The sequence below is a fragment of the Mustela putorius genome, unplaced genomic scaffold, assembly GCF_011764305.1.
Source record: "Mustela putorius furo isolate JIRA1106 unplaced genomic scaffold, ASM1176430v1.1 tig00003853_pilon_pilon_pilon, whole genome shotgun sequence".
NCBI classification, from domain to species: domain Eukaryota; kingdom Metazoa; phylum Chordata; class Mammalia; order Carnivora; family Mustelidae; genus Mustela; species Mustela putorius.
This window is the reverse complement of record NW_025422005.1, coordinates 13,762,340-13,787,184: the sequence shown is the minus strand read 5'-3', so window position 1 is coordinate 13,787,184 and position 24,845 is coordinate 13,762,340. Positions and strand designations below refer to the sequence as shown.

General features: G+C 44.5%; 1 protein-coding gene across 1 annotated transcript in view; it reads right to left on the bottom strand.

The window, feature by feature from the left end:
- MICOS10 (mitochondrial contact site and cristae organizing system subunit 10) overlaps positions 1 to 19,930 on the bottom strand; it is a 30,770-nt gene extending 10,840 nt beyond the window's left edge. The window contains exon 1 of the mRNA XM_004741315.3: positions 19,729 to 19,930. Coding sequence (XP_004741372.1) covers positions 19,729 to 19,792 — 64 coding nt within the window. The 5' untranslated portion in view covers positions 19,793 to 19,930. The remainder of the gene's footprint in view (positions 1 to 19,728) is intronic.
- Positions 19,931 to 24,845: the final 4,915 nt, after the last annotated feature.

The window sequence follows — 24,845 nt, the reverse complement described above, 5'->3', positions numbered from 1 at the left end:
CGCAGAATCAATGAGAAAGAGTCCACAACTCAAAACTCAAACTGGGAAGTACTCCCTCTGCTCACCGGCTGAGACTGGATGAAACCAAATGAGCTGAGAGCTGATCAAATGAATCCAAATTCATCCAAACTGTTCAAAAGGGTACTTCCAGTGAGGGTCCTCCTTCCCAACACCCCCATCCCTCCAGCCCATCCCCATCAATACAGTAACTGGACTCTCACCTCTGGGAAAGGAAACGTAAGAATCAGGGATTCGGGATTACCAACACGGACGTCATGATAGCGACTACGTGGTCGCCTACTCCTGATTCAAGTGACAAATTCAATGGAGAAACAAGAACCGGTAATTTCTCTTCCTTGAGCATCTACTTAAACCACGTTTATGAGCATTTGTTAAGCAGAAGGCACAGGTGTTTCCTCTTTGAAGGTGGGAATCGTTACAGGGCGGTCTATTTCAGCGATAAGGCTGTGTGGACTTGGGGTAAGACAGGCTAGACATGAAGGAGAATACCGGTTAGGTTACTTATTAGTCTCAGCGTGTCTCAGTCCTTGGGCAAATGACAGAACTTCGCGGCATCTGTTTCTTCATATGGAAATCAGGAATACCGACAGGACCTGTCCCCGACCGAACAGCGAGGATGACCCATCACAGTGTGTGTAAAAAGCCTGGAAGAACAGCACACGGCACACCGTACTGTCACCCCCTTCCTCTCCCAACCAGCCAAACCATCTCGGCGGGTTAGAGAAGGGAGTAGGGAGAAGGTGGTAAGCCTGTTCAAGAACAAATCAAAAGTTCAAATATTTACTGAGTGCTGAAGGACAAGAGTTCAGATCAGAAATAAGTGAGACAGAGCCTCTTCCCTGGGGAGCTTCTGATCAGGGAAGGAGAGTAAGTCAGGTATCCAGAAAACTGGCAGGGGACCACGTTCTGCTGGTCCAGAGGAAGACAGTGGGAGGAACACACTTAGCTGGAAAGACTTTTTTAAATGCCTGCAAAAGAGGTGTGTCATTTGAGTTGTCTTAAAGAGCAGACGGTTAACAGCCCAAGTCTGTATAGAGGGGTGCGTGCTCCATCCACCCAAGGCTCATGCAGGGAAACAGGGGAACGGGGGGGGGGGTTGCGGGGAGAGCCTGCCTTAAGCATGAAGCATGTCCTGGAGCAGGAGATAAGGCTAGAAAGGGATCAGGGCCATTCTGAAAGCCCCAAAATATCACGGCACTTACTCTAGCAGGCAGGAGGCTGCCCTAAAGTTTTTTTTTTTTTTTAATATGTAATATGAGGGGCGCCTGGGTGGCTCAGTCCTTAAGCAGCTGGCTTCGGGATTAAAAAAAGGGTCCTGGGATCAAGCCCTGCATGGGTCTCCCTGCTCAGCAGGAAGCTTCTCCCCCTCCCACTCCCCCTGCTTGTGTTCCCTCTCTCTCTGTCAAATAAATAAAGTCTTCGAAAGAAAAATATGTAACTTGATTGAACCTGTGCTTTAGTAAGACTCGTATAACTAAGGTGTGTAGGATCACTTGGAAAGGAAGAAGACATTTTGCTGGCAGAATTTATAGGCTTAACAACTGACTATGTATATGTGAGTCTGGGGTTTGGGGGCTGCACTGGGGCAGGCTGTCAAAGAAAATGCTGAGAACCTCTATCTGGATAACTAGAAAAACATGGGTGCTATTTATAATAGTTATATATATTTATAACATTCATCAACTAACCTTTTAATACCAAATCCCCTTTATCTACAACATAACTGGGTTTATAAAACCGCAACAGTTGGGGCGCCTGGGTGGCTCCGTCAGTTGAGTGTCAGACTCCTGATTTTGGCTCAGGTCATGATCTCAGGGTCGTGGGATCAAGCCCCATGTCTGGCTCCGAGCTCAGCATGGAGTCTGCTTGTCCCTCTCCCTCTGATCCCTGCCCCCATGCTCTCTAAAATAAATAAATAAAATCCTAAAAAAAAAAGAGGGGGGGACATCCACGATGTTTTCAGAACACTACAGAACATTAAGTGAAAAGCATTCACTAAGCACTTATGCTTCAGGAATCCATTATCTCATTTAATCCTCACGATAAACTTCCTTCATTAGCCCCATCTTACAGGTCAAGAAACAGAGACACAGAAAGGGTACGTTCCTTGCCCCAGGTCACACATCTGGGATTTGAACCCAGGCAGCCTGACTCCAGAGGCCTGGTGCTTGACTGCCCCCCTCACAGACACACAAAGCTATTTAAATACTTTTGATACCCTAACGTAGACGAAATGCCTTCCCAAGCTGTGCCAGCCAACACGATGCATGAGCATTTCCTTAAGCATACAAACTGAGCCCCTACTGTGTGCCAGCTGCCGGGCCAGGCCCTGCGATTGGTCAGCTCGTGGTCCGGGGCTGGAACTGACTGTAGCCAGGAGGTTGAGGTGCAAGGTACGATGACGGGAACAGGCACAATGCATGAAAAGCACTGAGGAAGACACGCAAACCATTCTTGCGGGGTAGAGAGGGGGCAAGGGAGACGGGCTCCAAGGAGCTCCTTGCTGCCAAGTCATCCAGTGTGAGGTCGACGGAGCAAGGGTGTTTCCTGCCGCACTAAGCACCCCCCCACCCCGGCCTCTACTGTAAGCAGGAGGGAAACTACCGGGAATCAAGCGAGGGAAACAACATACCCAATGAGCACTTGACAACATGCCTGCTTTGGTGGCAACGGGGACAGATGCGAAGAGGCCCCCATCAGAGACCTCAGAAACGGGGGGTGCCGACAAGAGATAGCTGTCACAGCAGCCCAAGCGGGAAACAGGTCCAGACCACACTCTCCTCTGCCCATCTGACTGGAAAATGGTAGTTTATATACTGTGGTCTCTCGCTCCCCTGTCCCCCCTGCTAGGCAGGATGGAAAGGGAAGGCATTAGAGGCGTGACTATGGTCCGGGGTTAGGAACTTCTAAGCAGTAGGAGTGACCACACTCAGTAACGACTCTTAAATAAGGGATCCTTAAGACACAGTCACGGACAAAGGTGAGCAGAGATAGAAAAGGGGCTCAAATATTTGAAAAATACACCAGTGGTTTTGCATTTAAGATCCTGCTGGTGCAAATGGGGAATATATCCCAAAAGAGCTTTTGCAAAGGTGTCGCAAGGATTCATCTGAGTTTCGGGACTTCTGTAAGCATCTTTCTCTCGCTATTCAAATCTGACTCTAATAAGGGGCCCAAGACAAGCAACAGTGCGCAGCTGACTTTATATTCCAGTAGTGGTCTGCAGTCTTTCTTGAAGGCATCCTTATTCCACAGAGCCCCATAATACACCTCTCCAAACCACTGCACTTGCATACATAAAGAAGCCAAGAAATTAATTTTCATAAACTGAGTAAAGAAAAAAAAAGTCTTCTAAAACAGAAGTTATGAGCTGAAATAAAATGAATTTCAAGTTGTAGTGGGAACAAGAAGAAAAATACGCTGTGGGTTTTTGATGGTGAGAGCCAATCTTTTCTGGGAATTCCTAAGATTGGTAGCACATATTCTAATGTCAAGACAATGTGAGACTAGAGCATTAATATACTCATTTTTGCTTCTGATCAAAATGGGATATTTATGAGGTCGTGAGTTCAGGATTTGTCACATGTAGGCCTATAAGAAAATGGTCAAAAAAAAAAAAAAAAAGAAAAGAAAAGCCTTTGAACTAATGATTTCAATTTAATCATTTGAGATGATGCCAAGAAAGTAGCAGCTTTCTTAGGGCTGCTTTTTAGCAAAAGGTGAAATGTGCTGCTTAAACCATTCACTCCAGTTAATCATTGAAAATCAGACAGAAATTTTGAGTGGTTTACATGTGTAAGTTCTGACAATCAGAAACATTTGTTCTGACTCGTAAACATTTGTCAAAGTAAGTCTACAAATCTGTCAACAATTATGTCAGAGTGTTACAATAATTATAAACTATTCTAAGTATTCTAATGCAGCTTTAGGTTGGATAAAGAAACTTGACATAAACACATGGGATTTCAATGCCTCCCATTTGCACTGTTAACTCTCAATCAAATAGTTCTAAATTCTACCTGCAGAAACCCAACTAAAGCACCCCGGGAAAAAGCCCTGCGGCCAGCCCGCTCTCCCAGCCGTGCCGCACACCATTCTGCTACTTGGCTTCCTGTCGTCATCAATACGGACTCATATTCTCATATGCCCTATCCTTCCCATATGCACAGACTCATATTCTCATATGCCCTATCCTTCCCATATGCATGCATGCGGTGTTATTTTTAAGGCTCTAAAAATAATGGGCTATGCTTTCTTTCAAATCATTCTAATTATTCTATTTGTTACTTTTTCTTCATTTCTCACGTCGATCTCAGCTGCTGAGAAAAAGTACGTGCACGTGATACATGAATATGTGACCCATGTTGTGTGAGCATTAGTCTGGAAGGCTGTGGTGGGAGAGCCACAGAGAGTAAGAAGTTCAGAAGTTACACAAGCCTAGGGCAAGGTTTCTCAAACTCGACTACCAGCATTCGGGGTGTACAACTCCTGGGCGCCGTTCTGCGCATGACAGGATGTCTAGCAGCATCCCTGTCCCTACACACTAGGTGTCAGCAGCACTCCCACTCCCCCACTCCCTATATGGCAACCACACAAGTCGCCAGACATTGCCCAATGTTCCCACAGCGTAGCTATAAATCACTCCCAGTGGAGAACCACCCGTCTAGGGGTTTACAATTTATAAAGTGCTTTCATATCCATTTTGATTAGTATCTCATCCTGAGCTCATCAAAATCATGTAGGGACTAGCATTGCAAGCCTACAGATGAAGAGTGACATCTGGCTGGATCGGTGGGCTGAGCATGTGATTCTCGACCTCTGGGTCATGAGTTTGTGTCCCACAATGGGCATGAAGCCTACTTTAAAAAAAAAAGGGGGGGGGGGGCTCCTGGGTGGCTCAGTGGGTTAAGGCCTCTGCCTTCGGTTCAGGTCATGATCCCAGGGTCCTGGGATCAATCCCCACATCAGGCTCTCTGCTCAGTGAGGAGCCTGCCTTCCTCCTCTCTCTGCCTGCCTCTCTGCCTGCTTGTCATCTCTGTCAAAAAAATAAAAATAAAATCTTAAAAAAAAAAAAAGACAACCAGTTTCCTACAGACTAGGAAATTGAGTCTCAGAGCGAGTCAGTAACTGCCCCAAGCCCATTTGGCTTTTCACTATCCCACACGGCTTCTCCGGCAAACAGCCCTCAGCTTGCTCAACCAGGGATGTTATCCTACTGGGGTCTTCAGGCAACAATGGGCCATCACACCCACCAAAAGCAAACCCACTAACAGGTCACCCAATGAGAAACTCCATTAACAGACGCAAATGTAATTTCAAAATTGGCCAGAAAGCTTAAAAAGGTTTTCACTTTAAAGTACTAACCTGTTAAATAACAAACTAGACGTAATATACGCATTTGAAGATCATTCATAATCTTCAACTACAGGAACCAAACGGACTCCACAAATAACTTAAAAAAAATTTTTTTTAAGACTTTCTTTTCAAGGGGCGCCTGGGTGGCTCAGTGGGTTAAAGCCTCTGTCTTTAGCTCAAGTCATGATCCCAGAGTCCTGGGATCAAGCCCCACATCGGGCTCTCTGCTCGGTGGGGAGCCTGCTTCCTCCTCTCTCTCTCTCTGCCTACTACTTGTGATCTCTGTCAAATAAATTAAAAAAAAAAAAAAAAAAAGACTTTCTTTTCAAGTAATCTCTACACCCAGCATGGGGCTCAAACTTATAACCCCAGGATCGAGAGTCTCACGCTTCACCAACTAAGCAGCCAGGCGCCCCTAAATAACTTTTTTTTTTAAACAGAAACTGTTCTTATGTGTTTTCTTGCTTACATTATAAAAACAGCAAAGTTAAAAATCTTCCCCACCTAACATCATCATCATTCCCAAGAGATAATTTGGTTTATTGTTTATCATTCCATTTATATACATGGGACCACATATTATGCATGTTTTACAATTTGCTTTTCTCATTTTATAAAGGACACCACTCTGTAATAGTACATATTTTTTCCTAAGATTTATTTATTTACTATTTTAGAGAGACTGTGAGCAGGGGGAGGGGCAGAGGGAGAGAGAGAGGAGGAATCCCACTGACCCTGAGACCCCACAAGGACTCAATCCCATGACCCTGAGGCCATGACCTGCACCTAAATCAAGAGGTGGACACTTAACCGACTGAGCCACCCAGGTACTCCACAGCACATGTCTTTTAAAAAGTTTTTACTGAATTGGGGGCGCCTGGCTGGCTCAGTGGGTTAAGTCGCTGCCTTCAGCTCAGGTCATGATTTCGGGGTCCTGGGATCGAGTCCTGCATCAGGTTCTCTGTTCAGCGGAGAGCCTGCCTCTCTGCCTTGTGAGCTCTACCTGTCAAATAAATAAATAAATAAATAAATAAAATCTTCAAAAACATTTAACTAAAAAAAAAAAAAAAAAAACTTTTTACTAAATCACAACATACAGATAGAAAGCTGCACAATTCAGTGCACCACGGGATGTATCTGCAGATGAAAAACACCCAAGGTGTGCCAGGGCAGGGCACAGAAGATTACCAACACCGTCAGAAGCCTGCCTGGGCTCCCTTTTGCAAAGCTCTCCATCCGAGGGCAATCATATTCTGACAAGTGAGTAGTTTTGCCCGTTTCTAAACTTCTGTCAGTGGACTCACACAGTGAGAATGTTAGCAGAACACCATGAGCAGCTGCAGGAGGTCGTTCACAGTCATTGCCATAGAGCACACTATCACATCAGTGTAGCCCGATTTACTTATCCATTCTCCGCTGATGGGCATTTGGGGAGCTTCCAGTCAGGGCCATTATGAATAGTGTTCTATGAACATTCCAGGGCAAGTCATCTGGTGGACACAGGGGCACGTCTGCTGGGTAGATACCCAGGCCTGAAATCGTCGTGTCACGGGGTTTACATCTGGTTAGCTCTCGTAAATACTGCCAGTTTTCCAAAGTGGTTCACCGATCAAGACTCCCACAGGCAGTCTGAGGCTGTGGCTGCTTTTATCCTCACCAACATGGAGTATTCTCCTTCTTTCTGGCTTTAAAGAACTTTCGGAGGTATTATTTCTGCAGAATGAACTGCGGCCACTTACGGTGTTTGACAAGTGTCTATACCTGTGAAACCAGCACTCCAATCGTGAAACGGAACACCGCCGTCACCCCTCGACGTCGCTTGTGTCCCTCTGTAGCCTACCCTTCCCTCCTCTCTTTACCCCAGACAACCGCTTCTCTACTTTGTCATTACAGACTGGTTTGTATTTTCTAGAATTTTATATACAAATGGCATCATATAAATGGAATATTGTGAAGGTGCCTGGCTGGCTTAGTTGGTAGAGCACGCGACTTAATTTCTCGGCTGTGAGCTCAAGCCCCATATTGGGCATGGATCGTACTTTTTTTTTTAATGGAATACAGTATATACTCTTTTGTGTCTAGCTTGTTACTCAAGATGATTTTGAAATGTACGTATGTTATTGTATGTATTAGTATTTGTTCCTTTTATTAATGAACAGTCGACTTTATGGACAGTCTATATTTTGTTCTTATCCATTCACCTGCTAAAGGACTTCTGGGTTCTTTCCAGTTTGGGGGCATTATGAGTAAAGCTGTTATGAATATTCATGCATAAGACTTCATGTGAACAAATGTTTTCATTTCCCTTGGGTAAATCTGTATGAGTAGAATGACTAGATGGTATATATACAAAAAACTACTAAGTGGTTATACTATTTTACAACCCTATCAACAGTGCACCAGAATTCTACCTGTCCAACATTCTAGTCAAACTTTAGTGCAGTCTGTCTTTTTAACTATTTTAATGGTGTGGAGGGGTATTTTCATTATGACTGAAATTTGCATTTCCCTAATGACTAATGATATTGAACATCCTTTCATGTGTCAATTTTTAAAGAAATTTTTATTTATTTATTTGACAGAGAGAGATCACAAGTAGGCAGAGAGGCAGGCAGAGAGAGAGGGGGAAGCAGGGTCCCTGCTGAGCAGAGAGCCCAATGCGGGGCTCGATCCCAGGACCCTGGGATCATGACCTGAGCCGAAGGCAGAGGCTTTAACCCACTGAGCCACCCAGGCACCCGTAGTATAATTTCTTTTGTTAAGAATCTTATCAAACATTTTCCCCACTTTCTTTCTTTCTTTTTTAAGATTTTATTTATCTGAGACAGAGAGAGCATGCACGCATGCACGAGCAGGATGAAGGGATAGCAGGAGAGGGAGAAGCAGGGAGCCAACTCTGGTTTGATGCCAGGACCCTGGGATTATGACCTGAGCTGAAGGCAGATGCTTAACCAACTTAGCCACTCAAGCACCCTTACCCATTTTCTCAAATGCGGTCTTCTTACCACTAAATTTAAGAGTTCTTTATTTTTTAAAAAGGTATTATCTGAGAGAGAAAGCAAGGGGGAGCACAAGGTGGGGGTGGGGCAGAAGCAGAGGAAGCAGACTCACCGCGTGGAGGGGGAGTGTTCCTGGGATAGTATGCCCAAGAGCAAGGCAGGTGCTAAACCAAACGACTGAGCTACCAGGCACCCAAGAATTCTTTATTTATTATGGAAACAAGCCCTTTGTCAGATACATGTACTGCAAATATTTTCTCCCATTCTGTGGCTTGCCTTTTTGTGCTTTTAATGGTGTCTTTCAAAGAGTAAAAGTTTTAGATTTTGGTCAAATCCCATGTATCAGATTTTTTCCTTTGTGACTTTGTTGTGACCTAAAAAATCTTTTCAGAACTCAAGGTCACAGAAATTTTTCTCCTATGTTTTCTTCTGGAGTTTTACAGTTTTAACTTTCACATTTAGGTTCATGATTCTTTCCAGTTAATTTTTATGCACGATAATGAAGTTCAGTTTTTTCCCTCTATATGGATGCCCAGCTATTCAAGCACAGTTTGATGGAAAGATGTTCCATTCCCCGTTAAACTGCCGGGGAATCTTTAACTGACCATCTACTGATGGGTCTACTTCTTGACACTGATCTAGGTGTGTCTTTCTTCCCCAATATCACTGTCTCGTTTACTACAGCTTTACAATAAGCCTTGATGGCAGGTATTGATTGTACTTTTCCAACTTTGTTTTTCTTTTTTTTTAAAGATTTTATTTACTTATTTTGAGAGAGAGAGAGAGATCACAAGTAGGCAGAGAGGCATGCAGAGAGAGAGGAAGGGAAGCAGGCTCCCTGCTGAGCAGAGAGCCCCACTAGGGGCTGGATCCCAGGACCCTGGGATCATGACCTGAGCTGAAGGCAGAGGCTACATTTGACCCACTGAGCCACCCAGGCGCCCCCAACTTTGTTTTTCATTGTAAAAACCGCTCTGGCGACTTTGGATTGTTTACACTTTAATACAGATTTAAAAATCAGCTCAATTTTTATAAGTATCTCTGAGCATTATTTTTCTTGCTAGAGAGAGAATACAAATTTCCTCACTGAGTTGCCAGGAGGGTAAAAAGGGGATAATACATTAGTGTACCAAGTACAGTGGCAGATACCAGGCATTCACACAAAGTTAGCCTCCTCTCTCTCTCATGGTCTTTAAATAAACAAGATCCAATCTAGCAATGCCCTCACATTTTACTAGTGGGTCAATGGCCACAGTAAAAATATTACCACACCAAAAAGACTTTTGTAAGTAAATATTTGTGTTTTCACTTGGATTCAATACTGAAATGCACTTGCCAGAGAAAGCAATTCGACATATTTGCTAATAAACTGTTTCAGGCCACATTTTAGGAAAGCATGAAACCACAGCCAGAACAAAAATCTAAATATGTTTGGAAGTCCCATATAGTACCTAATTACATTATTCTATAACACTAACACAAAATTCCCCTCTAGCAAGATCACAATGTTCCATTATTCATACCGCTGCCGCAGACTGAAAAAAGTATTTTTACTCTCAAAAACTGTTTAGAAATACATATAACAAACAAAATATGGCTACTAACTCAACAATTAACATGTACAAATTTGAGACCCAAAACCTATAAACAGCCAAAACCCTTTGAAGTATTTTAGTTTAGCCTAAGTGATATCATTCCATGAAACTAAGACAGATCAGTTTGCAAACACAGGCTACCAAAAGGCAGTTTTTGGTGAGCCACCAATACTTTGTGGCAACCCACATTTATCAGATGAACTGATATTTACAGAGAAACAACAATTTGCTTTCTTTTTCCATGACCTTATTCATTGGCCTCTTTCAGTACAGTGGTTTTTTTTTTTTTTTTAACATGAAAATGGCCTTCACAATTAATTTCACTACACTTAACTGATTACTGGATGAAAACACAAAATCTGCTGGTTAATTCTAAGGCAGGTCACCTGCTAAGTCATTTAAAGTCCCACTTTCTTAACAAGGAAGAAAACAAGGCCAAACCCTTTCTTTTCATGAAAATGAACGCATGGCGAAGCAATTTCATCTCTGTTCACTGAGCTGCATATAACCAGCGACCTAGCCCAAGAGGTACCAGAAACTAATAAACTGCAAAGTGTTGCCTGGGCTGCCCTCCTGCCTCTCCTATTTGTCGAGAGCAAGACCACCTCCATTTACATAGACCCTGACTCCTGAGGGTGCACATTTCAAGTTCTGTAAATAGGACCGCTGCAAAGCACTGGGACATCGGTCTCCGTTCCACTTCTCTGTCCCCATCTTAGTTTTGGTTTCTTCTATCACATCACCTCATCTTCAGCATAAATTCACAACAACATACTAAGCAATCTCTCTGCCTTCATCTCGGTCCTTTCTAACTCATTCTCCTGGTGCTACTTCAGTGATCTTTCTGAAATCAGAAACCCAACCATGTCACTCTTCGCCTTCACATTCCAAGGTTTTTCCTAATGCTACCCAAAGAGTTGCCACACAACCCAGCAAGCCAGCAAACCCACCCGTAGGGGCATACATACCCAAGAGAAATAAAGACAGACCCCAACATAAAAACTTGTATATTTGGGCACCTGGGTGGCTCAGTGGGTTAAGCCTCTGCCTTCAGCTTGGGTCATGATCTCAGGGTCCTGGATCAAGGCCCATGTCGGGCTCCCTGCTGAGCAGGGAGCCTGCTTCCCCCTCTCTCTCTGCCTGCCTCTCTGCCTACTTGTGATCTCTCTCTGCCAAATAAATAAGTAAAATCTTAAAAAAAAAAAAAAAACTTGTATATTTGATCACAGCAGCATTATTCCTAAAAGCCAAAAGGTACAAACAACTGGACGCCTGAGTGGCTCAGTCAGTTAAGCGTCTGCCTTTGGCTCAGGTCATGATCCCAGGGTCCTGGACTCTGCCTCCTCCCCCCACCCACTCGTGCTCTTTCTCAAAAACAAATAAAATCTTAAAAAAAGAAAAAAAGTATGAACAAAAATGTCCATCAGCTGGTAAATGGATAAACAAAATATTGTATATGTCCATATCGTAGTATTCTATGATAGCAAAATAAATGGTATTAATACTAACAGTATTAATATAATTATAATTAATATAAATATTAGTATTAAAAACTAATAAACAGCATTCTGTTTGTTAATACATGTCAATACTACCCAGAACAATCTACAAAGTCAAAGCAATCCTTATCAAAATCCCATGATAGGGGCGCCTGGGTGGCTCAGTTGGTTAAGCATCTGACTCTTGGGTTTCGGCTCGGGTAACAATCTCAGCACCATAGGATCAAGTCCCGAACTGGGTTCCATGCTCAGCAGGGAGTCTGCCTGGAATTCTCTCTCTCCCTCTCTCTCTGCCTCTCCTCTTGTTCTCTCATTCTCTCTCTCAAATAAATGAAGTATTTGTAAATCATTTATCTGACAAGGGGTTAATATCCAGAATATAGAAGAGAACTCCTAAAACAAAACAATAAACCAATTCAAAAATGGAAAAGGAACTTGAGCAGACATTTCTCCAAAGAAGATACACATATGGCCAGTGAGCACATGTGAAGATGTTCAACATCACTAATCATTAGGGATATGCAAATCAAGACCACAACGAGATCAATGAGATACTAGCTTACACCCACTGGGATGGCTACTGTCCAAAAAAAGGCAGGAAGGAAACAACTGTTGGTGAGGATGTGAACTAATTGGGACACTGGTGCATTACAGGTGGGAACATAAAATGGTCCAGTTGCTGTGGAAAACAGTGTGGCAGATCCTCAAACTGTTAAAAATCGATTTACAGGGGCGCCTGGGTGGCTCAGTGAGTTAAAGCCTCTGCCTTTGGCTCAGGTCATGATCCCAGGGTCCTGGGATCGAGCCCCACATCAGGCTCTCTGCTCCGCAGGGAGCCTGCTTCCTCCTCTCTCTCTCTCTGCCTGCCTCTCTGCCTACTTGTGATTTCTCTCTCTGTGTCAAATAAATAAAATCTTTAATTTAAAAAAAAAATCGATTTACAATATGACCCAACAATGCCACTTCTAGGTATGTACCCAAAAAGAAATGGAAGCAAGGTCTTCAAAAGACAGGTGTATACCGTGTTCACAGCAACATTACTCACAATAGTGTCCATCTGTCCACAGCTGAATGAATAAGCAAAATGTGTTACACACACACCAAAATCCTACTCAGATTTAAAAAGGAGGCAATTCTGATATATGCTACAATGTGGGTGAACCTTGAGGGCATCACATAAACTGAAATAAGTCAGTTTCAAAAAGGCAAGGACTGTGGGACTATACTTCCAGGAGATACTTAGAGAAGTCAAAATCACAGAGAGAAAGTAGAACAGAGGTGGCCAGTGGCTGGGAGTAGGCAGGAATGGGGAGTCAGTGTTAAATGGGTACAGAGCTTCAGGCTCACAGATGAAGAGTCACGGAGATGGGTGGCGGCGTTAACTGTAAAACACTACGAATGGACTATCATTCACCTGCACATTTTTAAGTGGGTCAGATGGTAAATTCTGTTATGTGTATTTTATCACAATAAAAAAAAATGCGGGGAACAAAAAGGGGAAATCCGCCATAGGGCTATCAGGCTTAAGTGTGGTCATGGAAGTAAAACGGAAATGCCAAGGTCTGCCAGCTCGCGCTAAGTGCTGGACAAATGGCTGCCGCTGTCATCATTTCCAGCAGAAGCCAGAGCCTCTCGGTCCTCTGGGACGACGCTTGCACAGCTTCCAAGGCCCTGAATGCAGTCCTCCACCTGGTCCCCTACTACATGCCTACACACTCTCCAAGGTCACCACCTTCTTTGCACATTCCTCCAGAAGGTAAGCCCTTCCAGAGTAAGGCTGCTACTGACCATCTGTGCCCCGCACCCCCCAGGCTTCCATACTACCTACAAGATGAAAGCAAATGTGGTAAATATTTTAACTTATGACTGCCAGCTTTCATTCACATGCCTGCAGCTAATATTTATCAAGTACAGGTAATGCCCTAACTGCTCTATAAAAAATATCTCATTTTATCCTTACTTGTAACAACCCCCTGAGAAAGATACTACCATTCCATAGATAAGGAAACTGAGGCACAAAGAGGAACTTCTTTCTCTCTCCCTTTCTTTCTATTCTTTCCTTCCTCCCTCCCTCCCTCCCTTTCTTCCTTTCTTTTTTTTAAAGATTTGTTTTATTTATTTGACAGAGATCACAAGTAGGCAGAAGCAGGCAAAGAGAGAGAGGTTCCCACTGAGTAGAGAGCCCGATGCAGGGCTCGATCCCAGGACCCTGAGATCATGACCCAAGCCCAAGGCAGAGGCTTAACCCACAGAGCCACCCAGGCGCCCCTCTTCCTTTCTTTCTTATAAACTCTGTGCCCAATGTGGGGCTTAAACTCATGATCCTGGGATCAAAAGACACACACTACCAACGGAGCCAGGGGAAAAAAAGGAAAGGACTGTGAATGCCCCAGAGTCCACTGAACGCAACACACTCCAGGGCTGTTTCCCAATGTCCCAGGCTTGCACTTTTCCTTGTTACCAAGAAAATGAAAACCCTGCTGTGCTGAATATACCTGCCTTGTAGAGACAGCCTTTTCCAGGAAGGCACCACAGCCTCGGACATCCCTGCCCCAACCATGACATCTCCTTTCCTTCTGATCTCCTGGCCAATTCACAAGTTAGTAAGACTAGATATTCTGGCCTCTGGCCTCTCAGTGGAAGAGAAATGCGGGAAAAAGGGACACAGTCCATAGTACAACTTTGCAAGTCACATTAGGAAACCCAGGACCTCCGCATGAATTCAGGAAGTACTGGGATCAGATTTTCCTCCAAGCCTCCTTGGGCAAATCTGCAACTCTGAGGCCCGGCCACTATCACGCAGACATCGACTTGGTCATGAGGTCACAGCCAGCCAGCCGGACCTCCAGCATTCAAGAGAGAGTTATAACAAGGCTCTGAGGACAATGGCAGTGCTTCCATGACCCACGCTTGCAGGGCTTAGAAATTCTCAGATCACAGGGAAGCACCTCCTGAAGTCTTATAGCTGGGTTTTTCTCATCTCCTGGAATCATGTTTTCCTGGGGAAACAAAAAACAGATAGAACCACCAAGCCAATCCAGAGAAACAAGCACAAGCTGAGGGTACCAGCTCTGTCCCAGGGCTTTTAAGCCTTCAATTTTGGCAAGATATCTTGCCTTCTAACCTCATTAACAAGAAGGTATGATTTATTCATGTGGGTACACACAAATTACTCGGTATGTACAAGGAAAACAGCCGGCACAGTCTGTGAACTGAGGGCAGAAGGAAAACCAGAGCATTCAATAAATCTGATAAAACTTAAAAGTAAATCCATAAAATTAGCAAAAAACGATTAATGACGCATTCACATAAAAACTAACGGGACATGCCATTCATAAAATGTAATCTTCACTCCTTTTTTAATTTCCTGTAATAAGGCTTTGGCACTACCACTGAAACCAACATCACCCTCTACTTGTTTAAATACAAAAGTGTTCTCTGGTTCATGTTTCTTAGCTGACTACTCCCAAACATTTCTACTACTATTTTGTTATGAAGATCTACTGACAATAATTTACATCCCCAGATGAAATAAAGAGTTGGTAAAAAGCCCCTAAATTACAGGGACACAGAGTCAAACATGTGAACTAGCAAAAATTCACCTGAAATCTACCTGACTTGACTTTTTAACTTAAAAGGTAATTCATTCAGTTAATACAAATATAGGCACAGCATGTAGTCTGCAAAATTCTCAGCAATTCACGTCTTTCTAACAGTAATTATTGTATGCCTTCTCTGTGTCAGGGGTTAGGCGATCAACAGGGAACAAAAATGTCTCTGGGCCTCATGAGTTCATATTCTAGCAAGGATGGACAATCAAGTAAAGAAAAAAATCACAAATTTCAGATGGTGCCATGCACTTTTTTAAGATGGTGCCATGCATTTATTTAAGAAAAATTAGTGATGTGATGGAGAATAAACAGGACACCTAGGAACTTATTCAATGCTAACAAATTCACTTAAAAAAATACATTAAGCTCAAGCTTTATGGAGGAACTAGGCAAGGCATATAAGTGGCAGGAATAAGAACACAGGCCAAAGAGAAGGGTAAAAATGTGAGGGGGAGAAAGGAAAAGAAAGGCACAGGAGCTGAAAGAACAGATGTGTAAGGAACAATGGCCTACTGTGTCTATTACAGGGAGGCATGTGTTTTGTTTTGCTTGATTCGTGGGCTCAATATATTAGGTCAAGCCATATTAGAAACCACCTATCCTATCACACTCCTATTATACACAAGTAGTATCTTAAAACCAAAATTAACGAGGGAAATAAAACTGCTTTTCTTATGACGGCGAAGGGCAGGGAAAAGGTATTTGTGAATCAATGTAGCTCTTCCCACAGGATGAAATCACAGAATTTTCTGTTGAGACATTGCTCCAGCTTCGGAGTAGGAGATCCGCGAAGAGCAGTTTTTTCTAAAGAACTACCGTCTAAGTACAAGCTTATATGTTCTTTAACTCAGCTGTACTACATCTAGGCTAAACATGAGCAGTGAAAAGTCATTTTTCAGCAAACCAGTGGGAAAAGAACAAAAACCCTTCAGGTTTAAGGCAGCCAATCACAGAGAAGCCCTCACAAAGGGAGCTGTCCATTCACCTTGGATTCCCTTCAGTCTCTTGTCAAGCCAGAGCCTGAAATTCCCAATATGTAGCTGAAAGCCTGTATCTTCTACAAAACCTCCCATCTACTTCTGGCGGGCAGCCATTGTGAGTGTCCACCTCCATCCTGAAGGACCAGGCAACAAGCAGCCAAGGAGGTTTGAAGGGTCTCACATCACTGCCAACGGGACAAGGAACCAATTTGCTCACTATAGTGTGCTCATCTCCACCGTCTCCAAGACTCTCAGACTAAAGGCTCCCCGAGTATCCCTTCTGTGCTTCCTCACTCTTATGCCCTTTCTCTAAGTCCACTACTAAAGGGACGACACCCTCCAAATCTGAACTCAGCTTCTCCCACAAAATTAAAACTCCCTACTCAGCTTCATTATCATTCTCAAACAACTCAATCATGTAAGTAGAAAAGTGACCAAAATCATGATCGCTGTTCTCACTGGTCTTCTGTCATCCCCCATGATCAGTTTCTAGTCCTTCCTTACTTTGTGTAAATGAGGTGTTTTTTGTTTGTTTTTTGTGTGTTTTTTTTTAAGATTTATTTATTTCTTTGACAGAGAGATCACAAGTAGGCAGAGAGGCAGGCAGAGAGAGAGAGGAGGAAGCAGGCTCCATGCTAAGCAGAGAGCCCGATACGGGGTTCGATCCCAGGACCCTAGGATCAAGACCTGAGCCGGAGGCAGAGGCTTCAACCCACTGAGCCACCCAGGCGCCCCATCGAGTTGTTTTATGTCCAAGTTCCCATCAGCGGATCACCCCTTAACCACATTCTAACCTTGGAGTCTTCTTTGTAAGAAAAAGAATGAGGCAAAGTTAACCAGTTGGAGAGAAAGATGAAGAAAATAGCATTTACTGAGTTCCTACTATGAACTTGGCACTGTTCTAGCCTAGGAGGTGAGAATTTCTATCTCCATTTTATAAATGGGGAACAAAGTTGAACGTTTCTTCAATACACCCATTCCTCTCTGGTCTAACAGAGCAGACTTTCACCACTTCAAATCCACAGCACCGCTGGCCTCCTCAACTCCTGACCTGTTCTGTATAAAACACTGCCAGAACAATCATACCAAAATTCCATTTATATCACACCAATTCCCTGTTGAGGGAAGTGAAATGCCTTCTGCTTCTCTATTTGCCCACAGACTGGCCCAGAATTCAGTAAGTATTTGTTGCTTAAAACCATCCCATGATTCTCCACTAGTTTAGAGCCAATGAGCCCAAGAAGCAGAAAGTAAGAGGTGTTTAGGGCAGCTGTGTTGAATCCGCACCATGCATGTGAAAAAGCCAAAAGCAAATCAGGAGCCGTTAAGATAAAGTGGAATTTCTCTAAGACATTTCACAATTCTGACTCCACCCAAACCAGCCTTCTTCAGGAGCAGGGGTACTGGATTTAGAATGCCTGGGTTCTCACCCCCGCTCCTCCATGGCTAGCTTCTTAACCTCTCCATGCTTCAAACTATACGAGTTCAACAGGGCTGGGCCTCTGTTCCAGTTTTCCCACGCTCCCTGACTATCCAAGTCCAAGTCATTCTCCAATGGTCGGATGAAGGCCCATTTTCCTTGCAAAGTCTCACTGGATGACCTCAGCCCATCACCAAACTGACTGGGTTCATAACAGCTCTACAATGCAAGGAGCCTGAAGCGCTCATTTCAAGTCTTATCGGTAATCATGAATCACTGCATCTCACTGAATTATTTCCCTTGTGTACACCCTTCCCCCACCAATGTCCCACTCACAAATGACAGCCATGCCCCTCACTCCCTCAGGTGATCCTCAGTGACACAATATTAATATCAACAATTATTATGACCATATCTGCTGCCTCTGTAAGGGCCAGGCACTGCGCTCAGTTTCCTGTGTATTTTACTATCCTTCAATCTTCCTAATTCTTTTAATCTTTTTATCCCCATTTCATAGTGGCAGAAGACCACCGACCCCTAGCCACAAAGCTAGTGGGGATGGGGACCAGGGTGAAGAGCCAGAGGGATGACGTCAAACTGAGCGGTCTGCCTCCCACTCCTGTACCTACTGTCATTGTATTGCTTAGTACTTAGTGTGGTCATTTAAGAGCCACATGTTAAATCTCTCCTAAACGTGAACTGTTCACAATAGCAAAAACTGTATTTCTTGGCTCACTGACAGAATAACCCATTCTTTTATTTATTTATTTATTTATTTATTTGAGAGAGAGCATGAGCGAGGAGGAGGTCAGAGGGAGAAGCAGACTCCCCATGGAGCCCGGAGCCGGATGTGAGACTCGATCCCAGGACTCCGGGATCATGACCTGGGCCGAAGGCAGTCGGCCAACCAACTGAGCCACCCGGGCATCCCCATTCTTAATAAATGATTCATACCCAAGCCTTTACTTAAACTTGTAATCCTAACAACTCTGTGAGATAATAATTGCTGTTGTCAATTTACAAATGAGGAAACAGAGGGACAGAGGGGCTCAACAACTTGCCCCCAATCACACAGCTGGTAAGTGAATTCAAAGGTGAAGCGACAGCTGGGATCAAGTACGTACTCCTCTTACTAACTCCTTCTCGACAATTTTTATTAAGCACAAGCAAACCCAGAAAGGGTCTGGGCAACAGCAGTGACTACAACCAGAAATCTCTGCTCTCACCGCGCTTACCAACACCGTCATTCAACGGACACAATCCTAAATCCCCTTAAATACTCAAGTTTTCCATTAAAAAAAAAAAAAACAACATCAAATTTGGTAAGAATTAGTATCAAAGAAAAAGCATGGGACTCGAAAACAGAAAACCTGAGTTACACTTCCAACTTTGCCATTTCTGAGCAACTTGGTCACTTCTTGGACCCTGGACAAAACCGTCCACTGACTCGCGATTTCACGACCTGTGTGAGATAAATGTACTGAGACTCGCACACCTACCACAGTGTCTGGCACTTAGTACGCGCTCCAGAAGGGAACTCCCATCTTTCCCCTCCCCTCCATCCAGTGACTTCATAATCCGCGTCGTCACTGAGCACGTGTGACAAGGCTCCGCGGAGTTACACCCGGGACCAAAAGGTGTCCAGTCCCTTACTTCCCAGGGCAATTCTCCCTCCAGATGACGAGGTCTCCAATTTCAGGCCGCAGACGACTCTGCTGCCAATAAACCGGGTTACAACTCCGGAAGGACAGCGACGCTCGTTAGGGCCTGGCCGTGTCTATAAAACGCTCCCCATGACCTTCTTTAGAAGGCACTTGTTTCAGCCGGCGAGCTCTGTGACCCCGGACCGGGCTCCACGCCCCGTGCTGGGAATGTGGCACCGGGGAGGAGAATGTCCAGCCTCTGGCACGAGGTTGCGCCCGGCAGACCGCTTTCTTTCTACTCGAGGAGCTCTGCACCTCTCCGGCCACCTGCCAGCCCGACTGCCCCCCAACCCCTCGCCCCCGGAGCTGCGACTCCTCCCCTCCCCTCCCGCCTCCCGCGGGGGCCCAGGCTCCTCCGGCCGCGTCCCTCCGCCGCCCGAGTGGTCTCCCGCCCGGCTCGGTCAGCTCGCCCCGGCCCGAGGGGCTGGATCAGAGCGGTCGGCCTGACCTCCCCCAGAGCTTCCCTTCCGCCGGCCTGGTCAGCGGGACCTGAAGCGGGCCGCTCGGCTCCCGGCGGGGCCTGCCAGGGGCGTGAGGCCCCTTACCTATCTTCACCACGGCGTCCGCCATGCACCGGTCCCACTTCCTGCCGAGCTCTGAATCCGACATGTTCCCCACCCGCAGCTCCCGCTTTCCTTAAGGTCGGGCCCCGCGCTCCAACTGCAGGGAAGTCTCGCGAGAGCCGGCCGCGGGGCCCAGGCCCGGAAGGCCGGCGCCGGCCTGACAGATATCGCGAGATGATCTGAATGCTTTCGCCCTTTCCGGTTTGTGGGGTTTTTTTTTTTTCCTTCAGTTGGTTGTCCGGGTGACGGGTTGCCCGGAGGCCCGAGGTGACCCTGACCTTGGAGCCGCGCCTACCTGAAGGCTGCGAGGCTGACGGGCTTCCCGGGCGGCACCCAGAGCTCTGTCGGGAAGGCCCTTCCTCCGCACCAGCTCCCGGCGTTGGCCCTGGAAAGTCCCAGGGAAAGTGAGGGCACAGCGTTGCTTTATTCATTCCTGCACTCACTGGACTGTTTCTCCTCCCTCATTGGCTCCTTTAGTGCAGTGGGACTCCCGCCTGCGCCGCGACCTGGGAAACTGCTCTGACAAAGGTCACCTAGGCCAGAGAGAAAGGGATGCTTTGGAACCTCTACACGGCGCTGGGCACAGCTGCGCCCTCCTTCCTGGTCCCCCGTGTCTCCGCTTTCTCTTTATTCATCCGATCTCCAGGACACAGACTTTCCTAGTGCTGCTCCCGACTCTAATCTTTCGGTGTCCTTCCCGGGTTGCTTTTTCTCCGCCAGCTGCTTAAAAGGTGTGGGTTCCAAGGAGTCCCCCCCCCCCTTTTCCCATCCCCTTTTCCCTCTGCATACTCTCCCTGAGTGATGGCAACCGCTTTCAAATCCTATCTCCAGCTCAAACGTCTAGCTCAAGCCTCGTGTTCATAATCTAACTTCCTTGCTGGTGGCGTTGATTTTAGCCCTCCTTCCCCGTTTGCCTTCCCCATGCTACCAACAAACACAAATTTGACCCTATTAATCCTGATTAGAAGCTGTCAGTGAGGGGCACCTGGGTGGCTCAGTGGGTTAAAGCCTCTGCCTTCTGCTCGGGGTTCTGGGATCCAGCCTCACATCGGGCTCTCTGCTCAGTGGGGAGCCTGCTTCCTCCTCTCTCTCTGCCTGCCTCTCTGCCTACTTGTGATCTCTATCTGTCAAATACATAAAATCTTAAAAAAAAAAAAAAAAAGTTGTCAATGACATTCCATATATATCCAAGACTCAGAGTTCATTCTTGGATCTTAGAGCCCCCTCTTCATCCACTAATAGAGCGTAGAGATCCCTCTATCTTCTTATTTTCCAAGTATCTTGGGTACCCCATAGAATTCTCCACATTCTATTAGAACATCTCTTTACAGATGATTGTATCTGCCAGTAAAACTAGAAGCTCATTCCCCTTCGTCCGCACACTCCCTATTCAGAGTGCAATGCCTTGGACAGTAGGATGGATCTTCTATGAAGTACTTGTTGAACTGAACTGAATTCATTGACCCATTAATTTATTCATTTATTTTTGGCAACTTTAACAGTAGAACTGCCGGACCAGTTCTTGCCATGACAGAGCCCCTTCCTTCAGGAAGGCTTCCGTCCATGACCACCCTTCTTCTAGCTCTCGTCTGAGTTACATTATCAGATTATATTCTAATTCTTTGTGTATCTCTTGGATGTGACTGGGAGCTCTGTGAGAATGAGGTCCGTGCCATTTTTGTATCCTGAATGACGAGCAGAGAGCCTGGTATATATTAGATTCTCAATAAATGCCTTTTTGAATGGATGTAAGAATGGGTGAATGAATAAATAATGATTGATTGGATGAATTAGAGAGAAAAATTCTCTCAGAGCACCTGACCGGCTCTGTCAGTAAAGCCTGAGCCTCTTGATCTCAGGGTCATGGGTTCAAGACCCATGTTGGGTATGGAGCCAACTTTAAAAAACAAAAAACAAAAAACGCTGTTCTAGGGGTGGTGTATAATATAGCATTTGTGTTGAAAAAGGAAAAAAACTAACTTCACTAAATACCTATGATGTGTCACAAATAGCATCAGGCATCTCATATAATTCCATTTATCCTCACAGCAGATTAAAATTAGTATCTTCACTTTCACAAATTTGGAAACTGAGTCTCAGAGAAGTCGTATGGAAGATGCACAAGGCTCTGCATTGTGTAGAATTAGAAACTGACAGAGGCATTTTTATTGGATTCGAGAGAGTTGTAAACTTTTGTAGACGGCAGAGAGCAACTTACAAAAGCAATCAGAGGCAGATGGTATAGAATAAATTCTGGAGTCAGGCTGTCTGGGTTTAGATCCCAGCTTTGTCATTTCCTAGGCTTGTATCTAGTTTTCTCTCTGTCCCTTTCCTTTGTTCACTGCTATATCCCCACTGCTACAACATTATGTGACACATAATGTTTGCTAGATAAATACGTGTTGGTTGAATAAAAGAAATGAAAACTCTGTGTTTTCATGGCTCTTGGAGAACAAAGACCAATACAAGTGTGGAGCATAGACATTAAAAAACAGCAATACTTTCATTGTAAACTTAGTAAACATTTGAAATGTTTAGAAACAGATTTCCCAGTGCTGGAGAAGGGATTTACAAACATGGAATGGGGGAACCCTTGCAAGACCTCTTTGCTTTTGGATTGGAATTGAATGTATTGGTATGAACTCATGATATTTAATAAAACAGAGGTAAATACAAATATATGCGTGCATATGTCCTGATCCTGTGTAGGAAAAGGTCTAAAACAATGACACCAGGCACCTGGGGGCTCAGCTGGTTAAGAGTCCAACTCTTGATCTCAGCCCAGGTCTTGATCTCAGGGTTGTGAGCTCAAGCCCAATGTTGGGCTCCACACTGGGCATGGAATCCACTTAAAAATGAAAGAAAGGAAGAAGGAAGGAAGGAAGGAAGGAAAGAAAGAAAGAGAGAGAAAGGAAGGAAGAAGGAAGGAATGGACAAAGAGAAGAAAAGAAAACAACAAAAGAAGAAAGAAAAGCAATGACCCATCAGTAGCAATATGCAAGCCTGGCTCTTGGCTTCTAAATACAAGGACTCCTTAGGAACATGACAGAGACTCCAGGGCCGAAGCAGGGAAAATACAAGATGAATGTCTTCTTGTGTCACAAACACAGAGTAAGGAAGTCTTCAAAGGTTAACAATGTCATGTCAAAATGTTTGCATAGCTCCAAACTGCCTGAAGTAGCGCTTGGTTCCTAATTGGATCTCTTTGTGTAAGTCACTGTTACTGTGGCTGGGACTTCTCTCAACTGTATGGAACAAGTTTCACAAAGATGAAGTTTGCACTTCAAGTGGGTAAAGACAGAGTCCTGTAATAAAGCAGTTTCACAGCAAACGAGCTGGCATCTTTTCACACTGAACAGAAGAAAAATGAAAGAGTGAAAACTGTCACTTAAGGAGTCAAGATGTCACCCTCAACTGGTTACTCAGTTAAACATAAGCTCTTTGTTTAGTTTACTAGGCTGTAAATCCAGCTTCATTAACAACGCAGATTAGAATATTTTATAGCACAGCACCTGCACAAATAAAGGTCTTTTAGATTCCAGGAGGTTTGGGGTTTTTTTTTTCTTCTTCCATTTCCCTTCAATTAAAAGTGAATTCCTTTCTTAAAAGGAGATATACATTATTTTGCTTCCTATCTCCTTTCCCCCAGAGGGTCTTAGATGGTTGCACCTCTTGAGCTGTGTATCCAGAGTTGAACAGCTACTAAGTAGCTTCTTTGTCTGGTTCTAAAGCCCACATGCTGGTCCCACATTTTACATATGTATGTGTTAACAAGAGTACAAAAAAGTGCTAAAAGTCTAAATACAGTGTAACAAATAAATTGGTGTAAAATGAAAATAGCTAGCATCTCGGAAGCCCAAGCTTGGGTGAGTCCTTTGTCCAATCACATCCTTTCCTTCCCTGCAAGTGTAACCACTATCCTGACTTTCATGTGACTCATTTCCTTGCTTTTCTTTAAGCGTTGTTGCCTGAGCACAGATCCTTAAATAATATGGCTTAATTTTGCTGCTTTCAAACTTTATATAAATGGAATCGTACTGTCTCTATTTATGATACTTGACTTCTTTTGTTCATTATTATGCTTTACGACTCACCTGTGTTGGGTGTATAATTTGTCCTGGTTTCATTGCTATACAGTACTCCATTATATTCTAGCCATAATGTGTTTACTTATTCTATTGTCCATGGATATTTGAGTTGTTTCCATTTGGGACTTATTACCCACAAGGCTTCTCATTCTTGTACATGTATTCTGATGCACACTGGCATACATTTTTATAGCATCTGTAACTAAGGAGGACAATAGGAATGCTCATCTTCAGCTTTACTAGATACAACTTTATCCTAAAGTGATTACACCAGTTTACATCCTCACCAGCAGTGTATGAACATGCCTGTTATTCCCCATCCTCCCCAACAGTTGACTTTTATTTTTATTTTTTAAAATACTTTATTTATTTGACAGACAGTGATCACAAGTAGGCAGAGAGGCAGGCAGAGAGAGAGGAAGGGAAGCAGGTTCCCTGCTGAGCAGAGAGCCTGATACGGGGCTCGATCCCAGGACCCTGGGGCGCTTGATCCCAGGACCCCGGGATCATGACCTGAACTGAAGGCAGAGGCTTTAACCCATTGAGCCACCCAGGCGCCCCCCAACAGTTGATTTTTAATTACACTCTAAAATTGTTGCCAATGTGATCGGTGTGTCATGGCATCTCATTAAGATAACCCTCACTTCTCAAGTGTTGATACTACTCGATCATATGTTCTGAATCCATAATATGGCAGGAGTAGGAGATCTGAGTGGAATGAAAGTGTCCCTGAAAAAGAAGATGATGAAGACAGTGCAAAATTAATGCTTTACAAAAAAAAGCAGGTACACTGGGTTGAATAGTCCTCCCCAATTCACATCCTTCCTGGAACCTCAGAATGTGAACTTACTTGGAAATAGGGTCATGGCAGATGGTATTAGTTAAGATTAAATCATACTGGAATAAGGGGAACCCTAAATCCAAAATGACTGGTGTCCTTATACAGAGGCAGGCAGATGCAGGGGGAGTTAGCTGGGGGATGATGATGGCAGAGACTAGAGATACCTGGCA